Raw genomic sequence first — 27,836 nt, 5'->3', positions numbered from 1 at the left:
GATCGTTATCTTTTTGCCGAAAATTCAGTCTCCTACGATCCTATGGTTGTGTATGCAAACAGGAAGTTTCATGCTAAGGTTCAAGTACTTTCATATGAAGCAGTTCTTTCAGAGCCTGAATCGGAGTAAGGCAGGATTGTTACATCTGTGCTTGCATTACCAACTTAATGGTGACGTAAAAAATAGCGTTTCTCGAGACCTGCCGGAGTTTTAACGGTACGGAAACAGTAGTGCCATTAATCCAAAATATTCGGGGTACCATCACACCACGGACATCGCTGACAAAGACGTCCACAATGACGTTTTTACTGCATTGATGACAAATATCGTACCCATTGTGAGCACAGTGTTTTGAAATTCAATGTTACTTACTGTGCCTAATAAAATGTCTATGGGTTTTAATAAACGGCTTGGTCTTTCAGCAATCCTCAAAAACCATATTCTCTATTTTTGCAATATTGTTTATTTATTGAAATACTCAATAGGTATATAAGTTAGTCAATTCGATGTGTTATAAAAAATGAAATGTTTTTTTTTTCTTCTAAAAATTTATTTTAACATTATTCTACATAGAAGTAAGAATATTCTGTTTACAAACTGCCACAGTTTCATTTGGCAAAAATCAACATTATTAACTTTGTTTTTGATGAAAATTTACTTGATATACAAAATTTAATCTCAAATTTTAATATACATGAAGATATTTTGCTTTATTTATATTAAATGAAATTAATTTTGACTGAGATTTTGTGCAAGATATATAAAAATTATGAAATGAAATAAAGAAAAATTGGCATTTGTTTTAAAAAAATATATAAAATTAATGAGAACGGCAAAACACTGAAACAAAAAAAAGGGAATAAAGTCCAAATATTTTAAAATAATTTGCTTTATATAATATTCGCTTGATGTGAATATATATAAATCATCCACGTCATAGTTTATTTAAAAATGTTTTCCTTTTTATTTTATATTATATGAATTTTTAACATAGATCGAGATATATGTTATAAATAAATAAACCACAACTTTTGTTTGAAATTAACAAATAAACTAAGTGATTTTATTTGTATATTTTTTTATATTATTTAAAGTAATATAAAATAAAGAAAAACCACATAAAATGCGGCAAAAAATAAATACATTATTCCTGGAATATAACATATTTTTCTCACTTATAAGTATGTTTGTTAAATCTCTCAAGAATTCTTATGAACTCGAATATCTCTCAATCTATAAGTAAACAATTTTTGTGTTGTATTCTTAAGAAATATTTATATAAAACTGCTGCACTGCACACTGTTGTTTGTGCTTCAATAAAAAGTCCCAAGTCCCAGTCACAAGGAAGCCGTTTAAAAATCCATGATTATAACAAAATGTATCACTCTTCATTATTTCAAAAAAGAGTAACGAATACCAAAAATAAAACTACAAATCTCTGTAAAAGTACTTAGCAACTACTGCACTTTTGGAATAATGCGTTTAATGAGACTTTTTTTATGTGATCGTTAATAACCTTTGATCCCTTACTTCCGCTTTTAATTAATTACAATAAGAATTTTTTTATTAATAAATGAATTTTGTGATTTGCAAGCATGAATAAACATATTTGCAGAGTTTGCAAATATCAATTCATCATTATTTGGTATTAGAGTACAATAAACAAAAGCTAAGTCGTCGCACACTTAGTGATAAGAACATGTGACTGGCGACCAACAAGTGTCAAACTATAAAATCCAAAATTTGTGGTCTCGCCATTAAAGCAATTCAGTATTTTCTGCTTTAATTTCACATTTCACCAATTTCACGACTTCGACTTCGACTAAATTATAGTAATTATGACTAAATACGCTCTAATCAAAGTATTTTTGCAATTTTGGTAGGCAAGTGTAATTTACTAGAGAATTTCGACAGGGGCCAAATGTGCTAATTTATAAAATAAAACTCACGTAATTTTGTCTTATCAACAAAATTTTGTTGGTATTTTATATAAAATTTTATCATCTTATGACGGCAACATTAAGTTAACAACATGAGAATTTCGAATCTCGTGATGTCTTCAAGAATTTCGAAAAAAAATTGCAATTTTTTGTACTTGACTACAATTAGATTTTAATCTCTAAGAGTTACTCGTGTAGTTAAAACATTTTTGACGTCATTATTTGTTTATAATTATTTATATATATGTAGTTTATATGTGTGCTATATATGTGTATATACACGTCAATTTGATATCAATATCACCCGCAGTTCTTACGTAAATTATGTAGCCAAATTACTCAGACCGTTGAGTCACAACACATTTAATACAAATGTTCTTTGTATATTTTCTAAATTGTTCGTATAAATTTTTATATCTTTTTTAAATTTCTTGTTTTGTTATAATTTAAATTTAAATATATATATATATATATATATATATATTTCTAATTAAAAACGAGCTTCAAGTTCGTTCACATTTAAAATGCATTTGAAACAAGGCCGCTTACTTTTTAAAATTGCAGTTCATTAACTCTCATAAATTTTTAGTTGGCTGTCAACTGTTTATATAACGCTTGTTTTTATATACTTTTATTTTTTTTATTAATTTTATATTCTATTATATTACAACATTTTTTATCTGCTTAATTAGTAGTTCACTTTAGATTTCTAGAAATAATGTAATTGTTGCGCTCTACAGATTAATACTTTTTGCTTCAAGAGTAGACATTGTTTCCATTACTATTTCATTAACATTCTGTAATTACATATTAAATAATTATTTTTCGGATTATTATTTAATGTTATTTGTGCTGAAAGCAAATTTTTATTGAATACAGTTTTTGTATAAATAAGCATTTAGTACTTAAGTGAACACAGTAAATCCACAAAACGAACGCAAATCGCTTGAGATTTTATATTACGAAAATTCAAACTTCTCAAATATTGTGGCAACCACTGAGATAGCTTTAATTTGTTATTCATTTTTACACGCAAACTTCAAATATCCGCTCTCCGTACTTTATACATTGCACAAGGTATAGTTCAGTCAAAATAGTAAATCATGTGAACACTAGCATTCGAAGGAAAAAAATGTTTAAAATAATCTACTAAAGTAATTAAGTCAGATATAGAAAAAACTGTTCCCATTACTAATTCGATTTACATTCATGTTATATAACCCTTGGCACAATAGAACTTTTAGGTCGCAGTGCACGATCCCTTACTCAATAATAATAATATATAACCCTTTGTAAAAATAATTTTGTTGCGAAACAATAATAGGCTTATAAAATTTGTTTGCAACAGCTAGTTAAGTTTATTTAAAAAACGTTTTTATAACTATCATGATCTTTAAAAATATTTAATATATATTACATAAAGTATTTAACACCTAAGCACCCTGAAAATCAAAAAACTTATAGTAAATTGGTCGTAAGAACAATTAATTATATAGTAAATTTCTTATAAGCAAACAAAAATACTTTATAATAAAGTTTTAGTTATTTAAACAAACAATTTTGCAATGGTTACTTGATAAATACTTAAACTATTACACTGAACTTGAATGAACCCATGTTTTTCATGCTATTAGAATGGAATAGATTAAATAAGCTATTGGCTCCCTGAGGATTGAATCATTGCGGTTATTGGTAATCTTTAGTACTGCTAAGCGACTGAGGCAGAACAGAAGATATTCCGTTTTCGAATTAAAGCCAAAATGCCAGAAGCGGATAAGAACTTCCCACCCAGTAATCTTATTAATAATAATTTCATGGCCTAGATTAAAACCGAAGATTCATAAACAATATAATTAGAGGCATACATACTCTTTCTGAACCAGATCAAAACTGAACCAAAAAAAAGACTGTGACTAGTGTCTACTTTTGCCTGCAAGCAGAATTAACCTAGTATCTTTTTAGAGAAATCTATATTTTTAAGATGGGTATAAAAAAAGTTGTAGGATATCATGTTTGGAGAATAAAGTGATAACGGCATGATAATGGTGTTATATTTTGCTACGAATTATTGAATACATAAACATTTTTAAAACAATTCTGTTGTCACTCGTTCTATGTTTAAATTATCTGTAAAAATCGCTTCGTAGGAACTATTTGACATTGCTGTTTTTTCACCAATAATTGTTATGATAATTCTTCTATAACTAACCTTAAATTGGTAAATTTTTTCCATGTTTTTATCATTAATGAACATGTTAAGACAATTGATTTCGCTTCAACATCCTTTCAACCTTCCTGAAAGCATCATAAACTCGTGTTTATGATACAGTATTGTTGCCGTGAATTATCTTTAACATTTTGAATGCTTCACTGCAACTATTTTTCACATAAATTTTACTCAAAGTCTCTGATTTGACATATTGCTTGCTATACATAAAATTTTTATTTGTTTGGGAAACATGAATTCTAGCTGACGGATAGTTACCACTTTCATTACTGCAGTGCAACCATTACATAAAAAGAGACAACGAGATAAACAAGATATAGAGCGAAAACTTAAAATATTCATTACTTTTTTAACGCATTTTATATTAAGTACTTTAAATATTTCAACTAAAATTTTAACAGATGCGATTTTTTCATCAAGTAAATCATTGTTAGAATCAATAACAATTAAATAATGTTAGGGCTTACTAGTGTCTAGGTCTACGTCTAATCGTAGACAACAATCGTAGACAACCAATTATTGATTACTACATACTTCACAGTTTCGCTGTTAGTACAAATATCTAACTAAGTAGACTTCCCCAAGAATAATGAAACTATTCATTAAAGATGGTAGATACTTTATTTTACAACACCTTATCTTCAAATCTTATCACTTAAAAAAAAAAACAGTAAGTGATAAGATCTCAATTAGACCAGAAACAGTTTTTTAATAATTGTACGTTGTTGTTTTTAAAATAATTAGCTTTTATTAATTAACCGGCAAGTAACAGAAATGCAATTATCAATATTATATAGTACTTAATTATTTGTTCAATGCATTTTTTTTTTTTTGTTAGTAAAAAAAGATTTTAAAATTTACATATAACTTCATTTTATTATCTCATTAACAAGTGTAAATACAAAGTAATAAAAAAATTAAATTTACCAACAATTATCAGGAATTGCAAATAATTAAAATATGTTAATTTGCCATTGGCCATAAAACTCAGGTTGAAAACCTTTTTGTTTATTTAATTATAAAATAAAGTAAATATGGAAGTAAAGCTGGAAAATTTCTTAAAAAATTGTCGCAAGTCAATGTAACAATCATTTTAAGGTTCAAAGTATTTTATCACTCATTTGCTTATCATATTTTAAAGTTAAAATTAAATTGTTTAAAACCAGACAGAAAAACTGCGTTGCCAAAAATTTTATTTGCGTAAATAATTTACAAAAATTTCATAATTTTCAATATACTATATATATATATATACATATAAAAAAAATTAGCTATATGAAAATCGAGATAAAACATGAGGTCTGCTACGTCAATGCCTGCCTCCTTAACAGTCATTTTAAAGATAATTTTAGTTCAATTTTTTTATTATTTATTATTTTTTTGTAGGTAGTTACTTTTTTTAAACAAAAAAAAATTTATAACGAATAATATTTGTGGTTTTGACATTTACTTTGTAAATATTTTTAGAAAATTGGGATGATATGGCAATAATTGTTTTTATAATAATAAATCGTTTTTACGGCATGTTTTTGTAATATATGTCATTTTTTAATAGCTTGTGTTGTAAAATAAAAAGTTTTTAAAAGTAATTAAACTATTTTTATAATAGCTTTTAATACGCTCTAAATCTGAAAACTTGATCAACTTATGTGATTATATATGGTTTATTAAATTTTTTTAATTATATATAATTAAATTTTAATTTGAAATAATTATCACAGATCAATTCATAATATATGTAGAATAAAATGGAAACAAATATGAAAAATTTGGCTTTAAATAACTTTCACTACAGTTATTTAGTTGGTTACTAATTTTGTAAATTATATTAATTATATTCAAATGACAAAGAATAATAATATTACAGCAGTGGCGAACCTTTTTGTTAGCCAAATATTATTAATTTTTTTATGTTGACCTTTTGGAGTTCCAAAAAAAAAAAAAAAATTTTATGCATTTTTGACTTCATGTGGTCTTGGGATCAAAAACCTATTTTAAAAAATTCAAAAAAAAATTGTTGCTTTATGACTATTACTCATGTATAGTCATAAAGCCATACTGATTCCAATACTAATTAGGATCATTTGCGCTATATGTGCCATCGGTTCCTTGTCGCTGTAACATTCAATTGGTTTTCGTCTTTATTCGCGAATAGTTCCATTTTAGGTATATAATAATAATACAACAAATTCGGCTGTATCAGGCCCATATTATGTAGAGTGTCACACGGGCACATCAGAAATGGTTCTTTCGGGCTATGATGAAAATGTATGTTAATACATCCCGGCTGATAGTTCCGGCTCTCATGCCCGAATTTTAACAGAGATTTGTTTTTTTCTTCAACTCTCAGTTTTTAATTTGCATTGAAAGCAACAATGATTATGATGATAACGTTCCCATTGATTATGATTATGATTATGATTATGACATGAGCCTTATTGTGATTAGCTTATAGTTACATTAGTTATTATATAAATAATTTCTTTAATATTATGCTTAAAATTAATAAATAATATAATAGTAATTAATTAAAAACTAGTGATGTTAATGCAGGTTTATAGATTGACCTTACTATCCAACATTTCCATTATTGTTTAGAGATTAATTCCACCAGCATTCACTTTCTAACAAATGCCTTTGTCATGCATCAAATGATGTCTTCAGCATCACATAGGTATATCTCTTTTTTCAATATTGCGTCTTTCATCCTGATTTTTACTATGGTATTCAGGGCCATGTAGTGTAATATTGATGTGTTGTTTTAATTTGTGTCCATCTATCTAATGTACACTTGAGACGAGTTCTTACCCTGTATCTACACTGGCTATACTTCTTTTCTAAACCACACAAATTTTTGTATTTGTATACAAAATTCAAAAAGACTACATATTTGCATTCGAATATTAAAATCTTGCCAAAGTCTAGACAGTGTACACGCCATGTTAGATTCTTATCTTGCTATCAATGCTCTCAGAAATTTATATACTGTGTTGCTGTCTTATTTACTTAGAATCTTGATTTTTAATTCAAATATTCTGTATTTGTAAGTAGCTGAGATATTTGACTCTTTTTTTTTCTGAAATCTCTAGATGCTCCTAAAAATCTGAATTTAAGGATTTATACTATTGTTTTGCAATTAATAATAGTATTATAGTAATAGTATTATTTTCTAAATTATTTTCGATTTTGATACATCCGGCTGGATGTATTTGAATGCAATAAAATCTAAATTTACGGTTTCATTTGTCAGTAATACAATAGAACTATGAACCGAATTATATAAAAATCCTTCACTCTTTTTGTCTAAAAAGTATGTTTAAATTAGCTTATAAAAAGACATCTACCTCCACTTATTCAATCTTTTACTCCTTCCATTTGTGACTCATAGATATAAGTCACGTGAATAGTAACTAAATGGAATTAATTTCAAAGCATACAGAGTTACACTCGCACTACAAACCACCCTTCCAGAAATGTTAACAATCTATTGATTTTTTACTTATACTTTTTTCACACATTTTTTCAAGTGCATTTGAATGCAACAGTTGCTCTCATTTTCTTAGTACACAGGAAAGTTTTATCGATTTGTTCAGTCAAAAGGTGTGTCATTTAACAAATATTCACAGTTCGTATTTTCATTAACAAATACAGTTATAATAATTTTGGATTTTACAATTAACTTATCTTTCTTATCACAATCAATGCTGAGTATACATTTTTCTTATAATCTAATTTATATCACACCCACTTTTTCTTAGCAATAATAATTAAATTTGTTGGAATATGTCTTGTCATTCATACTTACTTTCTTTCTTTTATTTCTGACGTAATAATTTTATACTTATACGTAAACTATCTAACGATACATCAACTTTTTAATCAATTTTCTAATTATACATGAAGAACGAGCCTAAGTATATCTTATCTTCAATTTCGTAATTTTAAATATTTTTATAAATAATTCATATTTTTGAGACAAATATATATATCGCTAGTCTTATTAATTATAGTTAGTTGACAAAATTTAATCACTGTCGACTGTTCTTATAAAAAAATATTCTATTGCAGTCAATTATCTGATTCAATTATTAATAGCTAATGAAATTTCCAAAAATGGTTAAAACCTACTTGATTCCATATTTTCTCATATGGTAAGTAGGTTAATAGACCAAGCTAACCAAACCCACGTATAGACCTGAGAAGTTCAAAGCAATAACATATTAAGGTTGTTGAAAGTAGTTGTTACAGTAGATGATGTTACATTCTACTTAGGATTTGTGTGTCATTACTGAATTCTAAAAAATAATTCAATTAAAGACGAAGTTAAATCCATCACAACTAGTGGGCTTAGACGCACAGCTAGATTTTAGTTCCGTTTTTAAGAGAATCAAACAGAAACAGAGATGTTTGAGTGCTCTTTAATCCACGGATTCTTGCATTTTATGCATTCGTCACTACTGGTAATATATAGCTTATGCTCTCTAGTCTGCATGACTAGAGATTCTAAAAACTTTCAAGTTACACCATCCGTATTTCGACTTTCGCAAAATATATTCGTTTAGTTGTTCGTACTAAGAAACTGTTGATGTCAGTCGAAGTAACTAGTTAGCAAGAACCTTACTCCAAAACTGGCGAGCATACCTGCCACTGTCTGGAATCACATCAACAATAGTTGTCATCAAAACCATAAACTTTCTGACCATTATAGCTTGTTTGGTGTTAAATATGCGATAAAATTTATGTTAAACCAACCTCTTTATACTAAATATCTTCCAGAAATGTTCAGGAAGCAATAGAGAGATTGGCCGGCACTAGCAATGGGCAGTGGTCAGTGTGCATAACAGACTACTGTTCATAAAAACATGGGGAACTAATATGGTTGACGATATTATTAAAACTGGTGCCAACTTTGCAAGAGAAGAAATAAGTGAAACTCTTATCCTGTAATGAAATGATACACCGTATTGATTATTGATAATTATATTTATTATTATATAAAACTATATATATTATATAAAACGACCGTCAATTTAAAATCATTTTCATACATTTTCTCAAATGCCTCTGTTTTTAAGAACGGCGCAAGCAGCTCAAAGTGCGCGGACTAATTATTGCAAGATATGCTATTAATGATCTACAATTGCTGTTGCGTACATAATGTGACTTAAGAATAAGTGAATTATTATTCACCACACACGAAATGAGTAACGGATGTATTTGTTTATTTTATGTATGTTGCAGTCCCCTTTCATATTTAGAACATTTTTGGAAGATATTTAGTTTTTTCTAACAGCAAAAACTTCTGCCTGGAATATCGCCATTGGTGAGAAAGTTTCTATTATTCTCTTATGCCCAGTTTAATAGGCGCCGGCTGTTTTCCTCCTCATATTTTAAAACCATCTATATATATATATTGATTTTCTTTTTATGTATATAATAAAGTTTTAATCAAGCTTATAGTTGTTAACTTCAAACTTTTCTAAATAGTTTTTTTTTTGAACAGAAGGTATTTTTACTTTTTTCTACCTTCATTATCATTCTATATTCATTATCCTTAAACTGTCCTTAATTTGTATTAAATTTTATAAGTTAAAAAAAAAATTGCGTGAATGGAATGGCTGCTTATATTAAAAGTCGGTTTTGTTCACCTATGCCAATAGCATTGTATTAAGTAGAAAACTATCTATGCGCCAAAATTTTGGGCGGTTATGTTTACATGTTCAATATGCGATAAATATAAAATGTATTCAAGACTCCTTATATATCTTACAACACTGCCGGTGAATTACAATCAATTGTTTTTATTAAATTCATCTTTTTTTCGAAACCTGTTCAGAATTAATAAAAAATTGAATTCAAAGAGTATTGTAATAATAATCTTATATATATTAAAACGTATTTAATTTTAATAAAGTTGCTTTATTAACAATAAAAATTGTTTTTATCTGATATTTAATTTTTTTTCTGACTACAGCGTGATATTTAATTAATTTATTTGGTTTTACCTTTTTTTCTTTTGATAATAAAACTTGCAATAATTTGATGTCATAAAAAATACACTTTGAATAAAATTGCTATTCGAATATTATCCGTTGAGTGATTATAATTCTAGCTTTTTGGTGACATATTACTCATATTAAAAAATTTATATGCAAATTGAAATTTAATTTCGATAATTAATCGTTAGACAAATATTTTTTACTATTTTATAGGCAATTGAAAATCACTCAAGAAAGTTTTAATTTGAATAATACATGTTTTATAGAATATATTTTTATATGCAGTTTATAGTATAGTACATATGAAATGTATATTTTTAGAAAAGAAACATTTGGATTTTTAAATAGGTTAAAATGACCAATTTGAATTCGTCTATTTTAGTGTCCAAACCTCTAGTTATCTGTTAATAGGAGTGCCTGGTTGGACTGATAGTATTCTGAGGACAGCTACAATCTGCTAATTTGGCGACTGGAGGTCTGGACACCAACGCATATAAATATGCCATTAGATAGATTATAGTCTGTAGTGCTGTAGTGCCTTTTAGTTTTTGGCGTTTCTCCGGTGACTACCCTTCACCGTGTCGGGGTATACACCATGAGCATGGGTTAACCATGACAATGGTTATTGAGCCATGACAGTGACAAAGCTCCAGTTATCAGATAACTGGAGTTTTGCACACAAAAATAGACAAATTCTGATTGTCGGCTTGAGTTGATAACCATAAAAATGGTTATAAAGTCATGACAGTGACAAAGATCTAGTTAGAAGATAATTGGAGGTTTGGACACACAAATAGACAAATTCAGACAGTGATGAAGCTCCAGTTAGCAGATAACTAGAGTTATGAACACACAAATAGACAAATTCAGATTTAAGTATTTATCATTACTGTTACATATAATAATATAAATATTTAATATACAGTGCAAAAAAATTTAACAGATATTTAAAGGTATTTAAAAATAATGAAATAATTATTTGTTTATTATTGTTTATAAAATAATTATTATATTGTACGCAAAACTGAAAATATATTTATTTTTTATCAAATAAGTACATGTATTTTGTGGAAGAAACTAAATGTGTAATAACCTTTGTGTAATTCATGAAATAATTTTATATTAAATATTATAGAGAATTTCAAAATATAATTTGGAAATCCTAAAGAACTTATTTGAAAATATTCCAACTCTTTTTGCCTTTAACATTTATTTAAATAAACTAACTGGAACTACTATAGAATATATGCTAAAATAAAAATATAATTAAATAATATATATTAAATATTTACTTCAATATATTTTATAATTATATATCATAATTCTCTTTTCAGTTAAAATTATAAAACCAAAATGCATCGAGCAAGCGCTACTATCAGTACGACATTAACACCAATGTCGCGACGTAATTTTTTAATATGGATGCAAAATGCTAACAATAGGAAGGTAACAAATATTAAATATTTAAACATAATTCAAATACAATATATATTTATTTTGTTCACAGCTTATTCGAAATGCAGCTGCTGCTATTTGGGCTCGTAAATATAGTTCAGCTGCACTAAATGAACAATTCGTAAATGGCACAAGTGCTGCCTATGTTGAGGAAATATACAATTCTTGGTTAAGAGACCCGCAATCGGTGCATACAGTAAGTGATCTTATATATATCTATATAACTAAAAGAATTAATTGATGTTAATATATTTCTAAATAATTTAGTCTTGGGATGCTTATTTCCGTACCAACCAATATTCAGGACCACCTAATCTAGCTCCAATGGGCAGGAATACTATGCCATTGTCAGCATTTATGGGTGCTGGAGGAGGAGCGCCCGATGAAAAAACAATTGACGATCACTTGGCAGTGCAGGCAATAATCAGAAGTTATCAAGTATGTAAAAGTATTACATTACATATTCAGAAACAAACCTCTTGCACATCAATTTCATTAAATAAGTTCATTTGCATTATTAAGAATTTTGTTAGTCGAGATTTAAATTTTATTTCTCCATGACTTTAATTTGATTACAAAATTTATCATTAGTGAAAATAAAGTTATAAATAAAACATTTTATCAGTTCCACCATTGCAAATTGCATGTCCTTCAGTGTATATATATTCTTATTATATATATATATATGTTTTTATACTTTAAAAACTATATTTTATTATAGTTTAATTTTTTTATCGTTTTTTTGTTTTTGAAGAATGCATATTAATTTTATTTAAATGTTTTAATTTTTGATTAGACACACGTTATATTACAAGAAATGTGATTAGGTCAGGTTTAATATCACTTGCATGTTTTCATATTTTTAATATTCTTCTCTCATGTCTTACAAATTGTTTGCAAATTATTCATTTTGCACCCTACTTCCATATATGCAAGAAGATAGATCTATAATTTGTATAAATTTATATTCTTATATTGTTAAATAAGTTGTAGTTTTTCAGTCATGAGTTACCACTGTAAGTTATGATATTATTATTAATATCGAAAATTCATATTAATTTCAATGTGTTAAAAAGTAAATTTGTAACTTATAGTGTTTATATTAATATTAGATTATACTTTGAAATATTATTCGGATACTATTATAGTTCTATAGTATTACTCTTATATTAATATATGATTAATATATATGTCACTGTTTATATATTACTTTAGTAATTTTCATTTTTTTCAGTTACATATGTACTTTTAGTATTGACTGTAATTTATTTAAATAATTATTATGTTCTCGTATATTAATTTGTTTAAAAGGTTAAAGCATTTAGTAGTACTTATTATATTCAAACTATATTTTTCCATGCAGCTTATTTATGTTGTTAATTATGTGAAACTATTAGAAGTAGTCTGTAGTTAATTTTTTTTTAAGCTATAAAAACAAACCACAATAAATACACATGTCCTTTTATTAAATATTTTATATAAAGTTAAAGCTTATAAATTAAAATTTACAAATCAAAATTATACTAAAATGAAATTCAAATATCAAATGCAAAATAGTCCAGAGGTCATTTGGCAGCTGATTTGGATCCTCTAGGGATTAAAACGCGTGAAACAACTGTTAGCAAGGATGGTCTGCAAAGACGTGCTAATGAAGATGTACTGCGGCAACATACTTCCTTCTTTTTTGGTAAATTTATTTAAAATGTTTTTTCAAATTTTAAAAAAGATAAAAAAAAGATGCTGAAATTCGGAGTTTAGCAAATTATTGTGTTTCTCTTTATTCCTAAATAAAAGTAAATAGACAAATCAAGATTTTAAATAACAAATGTTATTAGAATATAAAATATTTTTGCTACACATATCTTATCACAAAAAATTGGTTAGCTTTAATTAATTATATATTATTAACACTTTCTGCTGTTTTAAATTTTTTTGAGAAATTCATCAATTGTTAGCAAATAAAATTTTAGGTGTTTGAAGTGAACTCACAACAAGTAGTATTGTTGACTTATTTAATTTTCACTAACAAAAATATTTATTTGTAATTTTAATTTGAATTATTATTATATATTTTGTATATTAAAATAAAAGACGATTATTTATGTACTGTAAATATTAGCATTGTGATTGATTATATGCATTCAAAATACTTATTTGCATTTGTGTTATCATTTTATTTGTAATCTTAAAAATGAAATTCCTTAATGTCAATCATATGATATATTTCTTTTACCAATTATATCTGTTCATTGATTGTTATCATCTACTATAGCTATACTTTTCGTTATCTAAATACATACAAATTTTCAATTTCATTGTTTTATAATTTAATATTGTAATATTTTTTCTTTTCTTTATATATTTTTATAACATACTTCTTAACCCATCTTTACCATGTTATTTGCCAATCGTTTTATGATATCAAAATTGATCAATTAAAAATGTTAAAACAAAAACAAACTAAAAATAAAACAACAACAAAATTCAAAATTTATTCTAACGCAATTAAATAAATGTGTGTGTGTATGTATTACTTACAACAATTACAAATAGATTCGAGGACATAATATTGCTCACCTCGATCCTCTTGAAATTAATATTGCCGATTTGCCTGACAACAGCACAACGAAAGCTATTTATGCTAATTTCAATTTTGGTAAGTAAGTTAGAATCACATAGTGTTTGTGTAGTTTCTATCCATTATCCTTTGTATATATTTATTTATTATATATTTAATCAAATCCTTTTTCAAGTAGTTCACCACTATACCATTAAGTAGTCGATTATTTATAGCAGTAAACTGAATTGTTAATAATTTTCCAATAATAAAATTAATATCCTTTGGTGTTATTTCTGTCACCCATTTTCCCTGCATGTTGTAGGTAGTCTGCATCAGTATATAAGGATGTTGACAATTACAATTCTCATGTGGTTTAATTAATAAAAACCACAAACCTTCTTTATAAAGATGCGCTGAAAAAAAAAAATAAAGTTAAAAATATAACTTAACTATTATTATTAAATTTTAGTGTCATATTAATTTCTATTCTACTGCATATGTACTTAAATATTTAATTTATAAATTGATAGTAAATCAATGAACTTATTTTTCCTTGTTTGAAACTAGTTTTTATTACCATAGTTATAGTAAAGGTTACGAAATGGTTTCTTTTTTAAAACTGCTAATAGCAGATTAGCAGTTTAAATGTCTAAATAAATTGTAATTCATATAATAAAAGAAATATATTAAAAATTTATATATACAGCAGTTAGCTGACGACTACTAATGACCGTAAATGCCATAAGTTCTAAGAATATATTAGATATTCAGCTATAGAACTACTGCCAGTAGGAAGATATATAGAAATTTCATATATATAAATTTAAGCAGAATTCTTTCCAGCTTAGATTTTTAAATTTCTCTACATTCGAAATTTTAGAAACTAACAGAAAATGGTATTTTAACAATATCATTGTTGCTTTTACTAATAAAAAATAATGTATTCAATAAATATTCAAAACGAAATGCTAACAGAGTTATTAATATTCCCAGTATGGATACACAAAAAAGATAAACTCCACACATTCCTCTAATACAACCCTACTTTGTGTAAAAATAAATTTAATTGAATTCAAAAGTTCTTCTGTATTTATACCAATGTACTGCCTATAATCATTTTTAATATTATTAAAAATATATTTAGCTGGTGTTATTAAAGTCACTCATTTGTTTATACACACTATTCTTATTATCCAGTGCATTTAAGTGGGAATATATAATTGAAATAATATTTAGTTACGAATACTAAAGCTACGTAGTTTTAAATACACTATATTTATTAAACATTGCATTTAGTTAGCAATGTGTAATTAAAAATATATTTGTTGCTAATATTATATATATCTACTTTTTAATATATTCTTACTCACCAACGCCTCTAGTGGGATACAGTGTAATTAAAAAAATATGTGGTTTCCGGTACTAAAGCCACCTAAATATAAATACTTAGTACACTTCTTTTTCTTAGGGTACATTTCTTTCCAGATCCACTAGTGGGAAATAGACCCATTATTATAACCAGTTTTACAAATATATTTTTCAACACACTAAATAGTTAATTCATTATATGATTATATATTAAATTATTCCAACTTTTCACAACTCTATAACCAAACAAAACTCGTATAAATACAAATGTATAAATACAACATTCTTAAATAAATAAAAAGCTGAACGCTTTTCTAACATTAATTAATCTCTTATAGGAAATACAATATGTTTATTCCTTTACCGAAACGCATGTTTAAAATAAAAAAAAAATGCATTTTGTTGAAGCAATTTTTTCATTTCCTTTCCGAAAAAAAAAAAAATTGTTATATAGCATGTTGTAACAGAATTTGTTCTCCGAATTTCAAAAACAAGCATTAAATTTAAGTGATCACAACAATCTAAAATCATTTAACTAATATCAAATTAAATTTAACATCATTTATGTAGGCGAAAATGACATGGAACGTAAATTTAAATTGCCCAGCACAACATTTATTGGTGGCGAAGAATCCTCCTTGCCATTGAAGTATGTATATTTCTACAGTATTTTATTTATTTGATATAAACACTAATACTGATTTATTTTATTTCTAGGGATATTTTGAGCCGTTTAGAGAATGTTTATTGCAATAAAATTGGTGTGGAATTCATGTTCATTAATTCTCTGGATCAATGCAATTGGATTAGAAAACGCTTCGAAACTCCTGGTGTAATGACTTTTTCACCCGAACAGAAACGTTTAATTTTAGCTCGTTTGACACGTGCTACTGGGTAAGTACATTATATATTTTTTAGTTTTACATTATTATATTATTGAGTTTTAATAATATAATATATATTATTTTTACACATTGTTATATTTTTTTGTTGAAACTCGACATTGAGAGGCAAAAAACTCCCTGAGAGGAATGCCTATTTCGCTTACCTTACTAATGGTGATAAATTTTAATTTTTCTAAAACGTTGATATAACTACTCATTTAACCATTATCAGTTCCCAATCGCTATTAGTATACATCAGCGAAAAAACTGCATAATTTATCTTTCTACTTTCCGAATTCTGGCTTCTCATTTAAATGATATATTATATATATATATATATTGTTTTTATACAAAAATTACCTGGGTACAGACGAAGCAATCTTGCTAACTCAAAGTTGCAGAACCGTTGGCGCATTTATACATACGAAAAAAGAACAACGATTTCGTGAAGAAAAGCATTGAAATTATTCAAAAATTTCTACAAAAAAATAGTACAATAGTACCTCCTTAAATATTTAAGTGTTAATAGTCTTATGTCGACAATTTTATGAAAGTAAAAATTGTTTTTTTTAGTAAGGAATCTGATATGGTAAGATAAGCCATCATTTTTCAGAGAGTGGTAGGGCTAAGTATGTCTGCGATGCTGATATACCAATGGCTAGCTACCACTGTGGTCCAGATGTTGTCATCAAAAATATCCTGAGGGCACGGTTTTATAATTATGATATGGTTATGAGACCGTGACAGTGACAAAGCTCTAAAAACTGAAGTTTTGAGCACAAAGAAAAAAATGCAGATTTCCCTAAGCAGTAATTTGTTATTTATGTTGTATATAGTAAGTTTAGCTGAATCTGTCATCGTTTATAATTATGAGCCAAAAGTCTCAATTAATTTTTTATTTGAAATAACATTTGCTTTAATTGTGTATTATCTTTGTGCTTCTTATTAGGGTTATTCACAACTTCGAGTAATGCGCTCGGTAATTGAGTGCACTTCAAACAACATAAATATGTATTAATTGTTTTATGAATATTAAATAACTAATGAATAATGTTTTTTTGACTCAGAAATATATATACTAATTTAATATTGTGTTTTTTATATTTACAGTTTTGAAGCTTTCTTGGCCAAAAAATACTCTTCTGAAAAACGTTTTGGTTTGGAGGGTTGCGAAATGATGATTGTTGCTTTGAAAGAAATTATTGATGTTTCAACTGATTTGGGTGTAGAATCTGTTATAATGGGCATGCCACATCGTGGTCGTTTAAATACTTTAGCAAATGTCTGCAGAAAGCCATTAGAACAAATCTTCAATCAATTTGCTGGTTTAGAAGCTGCAGATGATGTAAGTCTTTTTAACTTTAGTTTTATGTTTGTTTTTTAAGTATTTGCAATTAATTCGAATTTGTCTACCAGGGTTCCGGTGATGTGAAATACCATTTAGGCACATACATTGAACGTTTAAATCGTGTTACAAATAAAAATATACGTTTAGCCGTCGTTGCTAATCCTTCTCATTTGGAAGCTGTAGATCCTGTTGTACAGGGCAAAACACGTGCCGAGCAATTCTATCGTGGTGATCAAGAAGGCAAAAAAGTAATGTCAATACTTTTGCATGGTGATGCAGCTTTCTGTGGTCAGGGTGTAGTTTATGAAACAATGCACTTGTCAGATTTGCCAGATTATACAACACATGGTACCATACATGTTGTTGCAAATAATCAAGTTGGTTTCACCACTGATCCACGTTTCTCTCGCTCTTCACCCTATTGTACTGATGTAGCACGCGTTGTTAATGCACCTATTTTCCATGTCAACGCAGATGATCCAGAAGCAGTTATGCATGTATGTAAAGTTGCTGCTGAATGGCGTGCTACATTCCATAAAGATGTTGTTATCGATTTGGTTTGTTATCGCCGCAATGGACACAATGAAATCGATGAACCAATGTTTACTCAACCTCTTATGTACCAAAAGATTAGAAAAATGAAGAATTGCTTAGATTTGTATGCTGATAAACTTATTGCTGAAGGTACTGTAACAGGTGATGAAGTTAAATCTGTTGCTGCCAAGTATGAAAAAATTTGCGAAGAAGCTTTTGAAGGTGCAAAGAAGGAAACACACATTAAAGTAATTTTACAAACATTAAAAATTATTTTTAAATAAAAAATAAAAATGTATAACAAAATAATTTTTTTTTTCACAGTATAAAGATTGGCTTGATTCACCTTGGTCTGGTTTCTTTGAAGGTAAAGATCCTTTGTTAGTGTGCCAGACTGGTGTAAAAGAAGAAACTTTAGTGCACATTGGTACCAGATTTTCTCAACCACCACCCAACGCAGCTGAATTCGTTATTCACAGGTTAATTTAATAACAATATTTTATAGTTTATATTACATTTATATTCATATTATTTAGGGGTCTGCTACGTATCTTAGCGGCACGTAAAGCTATGGTTGATGAAAAACAAGTAGATTGGGCACTTGGTGAAGCAATGGCTTTTGGTACTTTGCTCAAAGAAGGTATACATGTTCGCTTATCTGGTCAAGATGTAGAACGTGGTACCTTCTCACATCGTCACCATGTGCTCCATCATCAGCTTGTTGATAAAGCTACTTACAATAGCTTACAACATTTATATCCCGATCAGGCACCATACTCAGTTTCAAATAGCTCTTTGTCAGAATATGCTGTACTAGGTTTTGAACATGGTTACTCAATGACAAATCCAAACGCTCTAGTCCTTTGGGAAGGTCAATTTGGTGATTTTGCAAATACCGCACAATGTATTATTGATCAGTTTATATCCAGTGGTCAAGCTAAATGGGTGCGTCAATCTGGTTTAGTAATGTTATTGCCTCATGGTATGGAAGGTATGGGTCCAGAACATTCATCAGGACGTGTAGAACGCTTCTTGCAAATGTCATCTGATGATCCTGATTATTTCCCACCTGAATCTGATGAATTTGCTATACGACAATTGCATGATATTAATTGGATTGTGGCTAATTGTACAACACCTGCTAATTTATTCCATATATTACGACGACAAATTGCTTTACCTTTCCGCAAACCTTTAATCTTAATGACACCAAAATCATTGCTTAGACATCCTGAAGCAAGGAGCTCATTTTGTGATATGGTTGAAGGCACTGAATTTCAACGTATTATTCCCGATAACGGACCAGCAGGGGAGAATCCCGATTGCGTAAAAAAAGTTGTTTTCTGTTCAGGAAAAGTGTATTACGATTTAACAAAAGCCCGTGCTGAAAGAGAACTAGAAAATGAAGTAGCTATTGTGCGCCTGGAACAGGTAAAAAACTTAATTCAATATAATACATGATTACAATATTTATGGAATATTTTTGTTTATTATAAATGTTCAGATTTCACCCTTCCCCTTCGATTTAATTAAAGAACAAGGTAATATCTACAAAAATGCTGAATTGATTTGGGCTCAAGAAGAACACAAAAATCAAGGCCCATGGCCATATGTCCAACAACGCTTCTTAACCGCATTTAATCACGGTAAAGATATCAGGTAAGCGATCATTTTATAAATATATAAATATTACTTTAAATGTTGTCACTTATGGTTTTGTGTCAATTTTTAAAAGACGGCTTAAATCATCTATTATCGTAGCATTTGTATTTAATTTTAAATATTTATAAGATATTTTCACCGTTATCTTTTTGTATAAATGCTTAATTAAATTTTGCTATTAAGAATTATTATTTTTGTTTATGTTTAGTTATTTTTTGCTTCAAATGAAACAAGGTTTTTTTTAATTGGGCAATAAGAGCTGTTTCTTACACAATTTCTTTCTATATATTTTTTAAAATGATTTAATAATTATATATTTTATTTGAGTTCTTTACTTAATTATAATTTTGAATTTCTAATCTTAAATCTTTCCATTTAATATAATTTATACATTATTCTTCTTATTTCTATTTTAATATTTTGCACTTAAACGTTCACAAACTGCTGAAGCTAGCTATTAGTAGCACTCTTACAATGTGTTTGTTTATCTCTTTTAAAGCACTACTTTCTGTGTTATTTTTAATACATTCTCTAATTTTTAAGTTTTCGTAACCTTTTTTATTAATAACAACTTTTTTAACTACAGAACTTACGCTAACAAATTGCCTTAAGCAGTTTATGCTCTACCAAAATATAACTATTAACTGTAAATATATTATAAATTAATTCTATAAGATAACTATTTTTACATTAAGCTATCTAATTTAAATAATTTGATATTATGATATAACTAATTTTAATTATTTTTATTAATTTACATTTTTGGTAGTATTGCATTATCCAAATTCTACTACTTTTATATAAATTAATTACTATTTTTACTTAAGTTGTACGACTTTTTGAAATAATTCATACTTGGCTAATAAGTATATAGACTAGTGTAGTTGATTATGTCATGAAATTATATTAAAAACTAAATTTAATAAATTGTTTTATATTTACAAATTATAACTAATAAAATAATATAAAATTTCAATATTGTAAGGAATATTTTCAAATTTATCAATTTATTGTTATAAAAATTGTGATATAATAAATTTTAAGATATTTACAATTTTGTAATACATATATTTTTTAATATTATTTTACACATTAATTATATTATTTTACACACTACATTATTTAATATATATTATATTATATTTATATTATATTATATTTATTATATTATTATTATATTTATAATAAAATGTAGTATTATTATTTATAATATAATATATTATATTATTTTATATATTATACATTACATTTCATTATTTTATGTATTACATTATATTATGATATATATTTTATTACTTTATATATATTATTTTATATATTATATTACTTTATAAATATTGTTTTATGTATGACATCGTATTATTATTATATTATAACACTTTTTATATTATACTACTTTTTTTATATGGTATAATATAATATACCATACCATATAATATATATTATTTTATATTATATTATAAGATTTTATTATATTATATTATATTATATATTATATTGTATATTATATTGTAAATTATATTATATTGTATATTATATTATATTCTATATTATATTATAATATATATTATATTATAATATATATTATATTATATTATATTATATTATATATTATATTATATTATATTATATTGTATATTATATTATATTCTATATTATATTATAATATATATTATATTATAATACAATAATATGTTTTACAGAATATCTTATTTCTACTGATACCTATTATTTAACATAATAGTTATTCTTAAATATTTATTATTCTATTAAATAGTGTCAATTTATGAAAAATTGGTATAAAAAATATAAATTCGTTTTTTATAAATAATCCATTATACAAACAATCGAATGTGATTGTTTTTAGTATTATTAGTTTATAACTCTTAACAACTAGTATAAATTTTTACTTGAGTAAAATTTAAAAATACGAAATTGGCATTTTCTCAAAATTTGACTATATAATAATTAATCTTTTTGATGGCATAAAGCTTTAAGGGAATATTTGTGCAAACTTAATACATTTTCATTGCTTCTTCTTTCTCTATAAGTTATAACGAAATTTTATGTATTATTTGAATATTCTCGTTTTAATTTTTTTTTTTCAATTTCCCGTTTACACATTTTCATAAAGCATTGCTTTTTTTAAGATTTGTGTTATTTTGTTCAAAATTTTACAAGAGAATTAACTATTAGTTTATTTACAAAAATATATAATCTAATCAAGTTTTGAGTTCCATACTAAAATTAAATATTAAACGTTCCTTTGCCTTAATAAAATTAATATAAAAAATTAAAATTCAAAAACTAAATAAAAATTGAAATATTCACACCAAAAAACAAAAACAAAATTTGTCTCCGTTTTGTGTGTGTATGTGTGTATTATTGTTACAGCCAAAGTGATGAACACGCCTCCTCTACCACTAGCACAACAACCAACACTAATGCTAATACTGATAGTGATACTGATTCTGAATCCGAATCCGATACTAAATCTAAACCTTGGTTGAGTCGTATGTTCTCCTCAAGCTCTAAATCCTCCTCAACTAACAACCAAGAAGCTACAGGCGAATTTAATGCCGCCAAGCATTTCGATCTAAAGAATATGCGCCACGATTTTAATAGACCTGCTGATACTAAGACGGCATCTGATGCACGTAAATCACAAACCGGACGTAAAATTAGGTGAGGGCGGCAAAAAACCAAAAAAAGCGAAAAAAAAAACTGTAATAGGAAATGTTACTCCAAACACAAAAAATATGTAAATATTTGTTGGGGCATTTTATTTTTAATTTTTAGACGTTATAAAAAAAATCTTTTACACTATTAATTAAATAATTAATATAATTTTCAATCGATTTGCGTGGCTAAATTAAAATCACAATATATATTTATATATAAATTTATTTTCATTTAACTTCAAATTATTTTGCGCATATAATTTTTTATCTAAATTTTTAATTAGTTTATAAACTAATCAGAAAAGTACTAAAAATTTTTTATTATAATTTATTTTTCTGCAATTGGATTCAGCATAGAGCAAAATTTTTTCTGTTGTAATACTGTAATAAGTAACCTTCAACTATCATAACAATTTATACACAATCTGTGTTGATGTCCTTGTAAATCCTTCCTATGCACGTTTATGTATAAGTGAGTGCTTTGTTCCTTTTCGTTATTCACTTAAATTTATTACACAAAAAAACAAGTAAACCAAATTTATTTTAACATTTTAACAAAGTAAATATATTTAATTTTAAATTTATTGCTTGAATTAATTTCAAACAATTTGAATTATAGTTTTTAATTTTATAATTATTTTTTTCTATTGTTGCACATGTTTAATTGTTATTCTTTCAATAATTTTTCATAATCATTTTTTGTTTTTATGTCTCATTTCTAAATTTATTTATACACTCCACCTGTTGCGATATAATTTATAATTCTGTTATTTGTTTGCATATCATCACTTGTTTATTTTATTTATCATATGGCCATAAATTTTCTTGTGTCAACCGCATAAAATTTCAGAAATTAATCTTCCGTAGGGAAAACCAATTTCGTATGGGTTCAATTTGTGGACTCTTTCATTCCCTGATTTCAGGATTTAGTTTTCAGTTACAGTCATTACGTACTCTCTCATACATATAAGTCTCACATGTTAAGTTTAATATCATTAGTATTAATATTGCACCAATTATTAAGTAGTTAAAATAAAGATTATATTTTAATATTCATTAGTTTGTTCAATAGTTTTTGCTATTTCATATATTAATATTTTTAAATTACCATTTTATCTCTTCTTTTATTTCTTTTATAAAAATTGTGTTGATTTTTTGAAACAAGAACTATTCGATACTTATAAACTCCATGCAGATAATTTATTGTTAATATCAATTACAAGACTCAATAAAAAGCGAATAATATATGCTCTCGGTGATATCACAAAGGAGTTGGAGCAATTGAATTTAACGATACTTCCACATTCAGAGATAACTATTGCTAGTTATAATTTCCTCAAACTTTTCGGAGGGACACGTGCTAAACTCACAGGTTTCATTATATGCTTCTGCGTGATACTTCTGGGAATAGAAAACGTATTCTTCATGCAGCAAAAACTGTCTTTTCCCGTTTGAATTCAAAATAGAGCTAAACAGTTTTTTTTTTTTTGACGCATGAATACGTCTATTCCCAGTTCTACTCCACATGATGTCATGCCCAAATGCGCACACAAATTTGAGTCCTTTAATTTCCAAGTTTACTCCACATGGCATCATGTCTAAATGCGCACACAAATTTGAATCTTTTAATTTATTGCTGCACCTAGTTGAGGTGGCAAAATTTTTCCAACTTGATCTAGATTAGATTCAATATCTCAACCTATTCTTTGATTCCTCCATCTTACCACAATAACAAGGCCAACAAATTATCCAAACTTGCTAGCACACGAGCTGTTATCAGATATCAACCATTCACATCGACTAAGAAGATTTTCGATGTCGGATTTGCAAATTCATTGATATTAAACATTAATTGCCATCTACTGATTTATTTTTAATTGTAATTTAATCTTTAGCGGTGTTTACTACTCAGTCTCCCGCATATATCTACATATCATTTTATTCTATTTTATATCCATAAGTAATACTGAATACTCTTTTAAAGTTTGTATTTACAAATAGTAAATATAAAAAAAAATCTTACCCCATTGTGTAATGTATTGTGTGAAGCTTTTTTGTACTTGGTTTCAAGTCAGTGTTTGGATATCACTACAACAATCATTATTTTTCTAACAATGATTCCATTTTCTATACCCAAACTTAGCCGAATCTTGTGGAATGAGGACTTCCACTTGGTGTATGTATGTGTTATGCATTACATATAATATTCACTCAGAAAAACCTCTTAGCTATTACTTTACTTCATTAGTAATTTATATACCCGTATTGTATTAAAACTGAACATAAATGTGTAAAATGTATAGATAATGGCTCATAGTTTCATTTGGCTTCATACGAATCGGTCCACATTTGGCAGGGATTCATGTATAAATAAATATTTAATTTATAATTTTAAAATGTGTTACATTTAAATAACTTTTACATATGTTAATATGCTAGTTTGAAGTTAATTTAAATAATATAGACTATGAAGATTGTTTCGAAAATTAGAAGCACTAGACGTGATTAGAATCTATATAAATAATTTTCTTCTATTCCCTTAACAGTTATGTATATAGATTTTATTATTAACAACGTAATTTATTGAAAAACTGAAACTTTGGCAGGGTGAAGCCTATTTATTTATTTTTTTTAGTAAAAATTTTGTTTCAAAAAGCCGTACTTTCAATAAACTAAAAATCGGTAACAACTCTGTGGACAGACTAGCAGAGATCCTTATCTCTGTGACGTTGCGTCACAGCAATTAAAACCACAATATTGTCAAGTTTTAAAAGTATATAAAATTTTTAATTGACAGCGCCATATTAGTAATATTTGGTTTCTTATTTTAAATAAAGTAGATTTAATTAATTTAAATAGAACTTATTTCAATATCTAGCCATGATGTATTTTGTTTAAGCTTCAGCTTCGCTTTTTTATTCTATATTATGTAATTGTTCTTATGGTATATTAAATATTATTAATGCATCTCAATCTATTAATGTAAACATCTACTAAAAGTGTTTGTCCTTCTTTTAACAATCTTAAATTCAAATATTTGGTTTTTTTTAATATATATATAACTTAATTTTAATAAATATTAATTTTTTTATTATGTTATAGCTATTTTATTTTATTTATAAAAAAATTGCATGCCAGTAAAAGTAGTTGTTTTAGTGTCTTTTTTCTTTTTTTTTTTTTGAAACAAAAATGTCCCATCAAAATATCTCTAAGCAAAGTCTAAAATTAGCGTAATATTATATTCAATTATATTATATTAAAGAATTTTTAAAACTTTAACAATATTACTATTAAATTTTTTTTCTTTACATTTTTTATTTCACTCTAAAAAATATGTTTCACTCATCGCTTGATTCTACAACTCTACTACTCTTAACCTCTACAATACATAACTTTACACTACTACAATTCTGTTCTTCATCATTGTTATGATCGTAAATAGATATGCCGGCCGTCCATGCGGTGCTTCAACAGCAACAGGTTCAAAGGCTCAACATAATCGTGAATTAAATGCTTTATTAAATGATGCCTTATCAATTTAAATCATCGATAACAACTAAATAACAACACTTTTATGAACAACAATAGCTTCAATAACTACAAAAAACAACTACAACTACAACAACAACAACATAACTTATTATTAATATAAAGAATATATTATATATTCTTGACGTTGTTATTTATTCAGATTTTCTTTTTGAAAAAAAAAAATTTTTGGACCACTAGTGTGTTAGCTTATTTATATTTGCAACAAAAAATGATAATTATGACGAATTGTTTAAATGATTATGTATAAGTTTATTTTGAAATGTATCTAGAAACACATAAGAGCAAATGCTTTTGTCTCTTTGTATTTGTTTTTTGCAATGGAATTATTATAATTTTTAATATAATTATTATTTAATTTATTACATTTATAAAGTTAATTTTATCTCAAATTTGATTTAAAATAATGAAAAGTTTATGATAGTATATTTAGTTTTTTTTTCTCTTTTTTGTTTTTGTAAATTTATTTATATTTTTATTTATTATGCTATAAGTTATTTATGCAAAACAGAGTAAAATATATTATTAATAAATAATGAAAATGTTTTATTTAAATTATAATTAATTATACTTTAGTTATACTAAAGATAAAGAAAACAAATTCAACTTAATCAGGGATTAATTAAACAAAATATAAGATATAATAAAATAAAATTTATATATATACAATTTAATTTTTTATTTACGTTTTTGTTAATATTATTTTGCAATATTATGATGCTAGTTTTTCAAAACTATGTTGTAAATAGCGTTTTTTCTTTAGTTAGTATGCGTTTATTCATTATCCTTAAATAAAACATATTTGTGCTTTGTGTGAGAAAGTGCTTCAGAAAATTGAAGCAAGATATAAATCTAGATAAAATCTAAATCATTTCACATGTTGACTTTTCAAACTTTTAGTGAACACAAAATATAAATATTACTTTAAAATATATTCACACTAAATTCACACTATTTTATGTAATATTTTATTGGATAGTGAGTAATCTCACACGATGATTTTAATAGAGTAACATCAAACAATTATTTGATCGTATGCTGAGTAATAGTATCGGATGATTTTATCGGATATTTTATAGGATACTGAATAACATCGAATGATGATTTTATATATTTTATGAAATAGTGAGTAACTTCAAACAATAATATTAGATAATATCACGGATAGTGAATACTTATGATGATTTTATTAGAAAAATTATCTGATAGTGAGAACGCTCAGATATTGTTTGATCTGATATATCAGATATAGGGATAATTGTATGCAATAATTTTATCAGATACTTTATCTGATAGTGAGTAATTGTAAGCAATGCTTTTATCAGATACCTTATCTGATAGTGAGTAATTGTATAAAATGATTTTATTAGATATTTTATCGGATAGTAAGTAATTGTATACAATGAATCCATTAGTTATTTTATCCGATAGTGTGTAACTAACGATGATTGCATAAGATAATTTATCTACTAAAACTGTTAATTCTGAAAACCGAAAAATTATCTACTAACAATTCTCTTATCAATTTAATTTAAAGCTAAGACCTGAATTAGGGTAGGTAATTTTTAAAAAAACATCATTTCTTTATTGCTACGTAGATCAATTTGATTAATTTAGTAGAAAATTGAA

At 26.3% G+C, this 27,836-nt stretch overlaps 1 protein-coding gene across 7 annotated transcripts in view; it reads left to right on the top strand.

The window, feature by feature from the left end:
• LOC119668647 (2-oxoglutarate dehydrogenase, mitochondrial) overlaps positions 1–26,291 on the top strand; it is a 37,838-nt gene extending 11,547 nt beyond the window's left edge. For 3 of the 7 annotated variants that reach the window (XM_038078223.1, XM_038078222.1, XM_038078221.1), the window contains 13 exons: positions 11,501–11,612; positions 11,674–11,817; positions 11,889–12,059; positions 13,179–13,308; positions 16,120–16,198; positions 16,267–16,443; positions 17,544–17,778; positions 17,850–18,563; positions 18,640–18,794; positions 18,852–19,746; positions 19,820–19,974; positions 22,372–22,662; positions 26,101–26,291. In XM_038078223.1, the coding sequence (XP_037934151.1) occupies positions 11,520–11,612; positions 11,674–11,817; positions 11,889–12,059; positions 13,179–13,308; positions 16,120–16,198; positions 16,267–16,443; positions 17,544–17,778; positions 17,850–18,563; positions 18,640–18,794; positions 18,852–19,746; positions 19,820–19,974; positions 22,372–22,662; positions 26,101–26,200 (3,339 nt within the window). In that variant the 5' untranslated portion in view covers positions 11,501–11,519 and the 3' untranslated portion in view covers positions 26,201–26,291. Of the gene's footprint in view, positions 1–11,500; positions 11,613–11,673; positions 11,818–11,888; positions 12,060–13,178; positions 13,309–14,174; positions 14,278–16,119; positions 16,199–16,266; positions 16,444–17,543; positions 17,779–17,849; positions 18,564–18,639; positions 18,795–18,851; positions 19,747–19,819; positions 19,975–22,371; positions 22,663–26,100 lie in introns of all 7 variants that reach the window. The other 4 variants (XM_038078224.1, XM_038078225.1, XM_038078227.1 and 1 more) reach the window with 4 other exon arrangements.
• The last annotated feature ends 1,545 nt before the right edge of the window (positions 26,292–27,836 follow it).

This window comes from Teleopsis dalmanni, chromosome 1, assembly GCF_002237135.1.
Source record: "Teleopsis dalmanni isolate 2A chromosome 1, ASM223713v2, whole genome shotgun sequence".
NCBI classification, from domain to species: Eukaryota; Metazoa; Arthropoda; class Insecta; order Diptera; family Diopsidae; genus Teleopsis; species Teleopsis dalmanni.
This window is presented reverse-complemented; position numbering and strand designations above follow the sequence as displayed.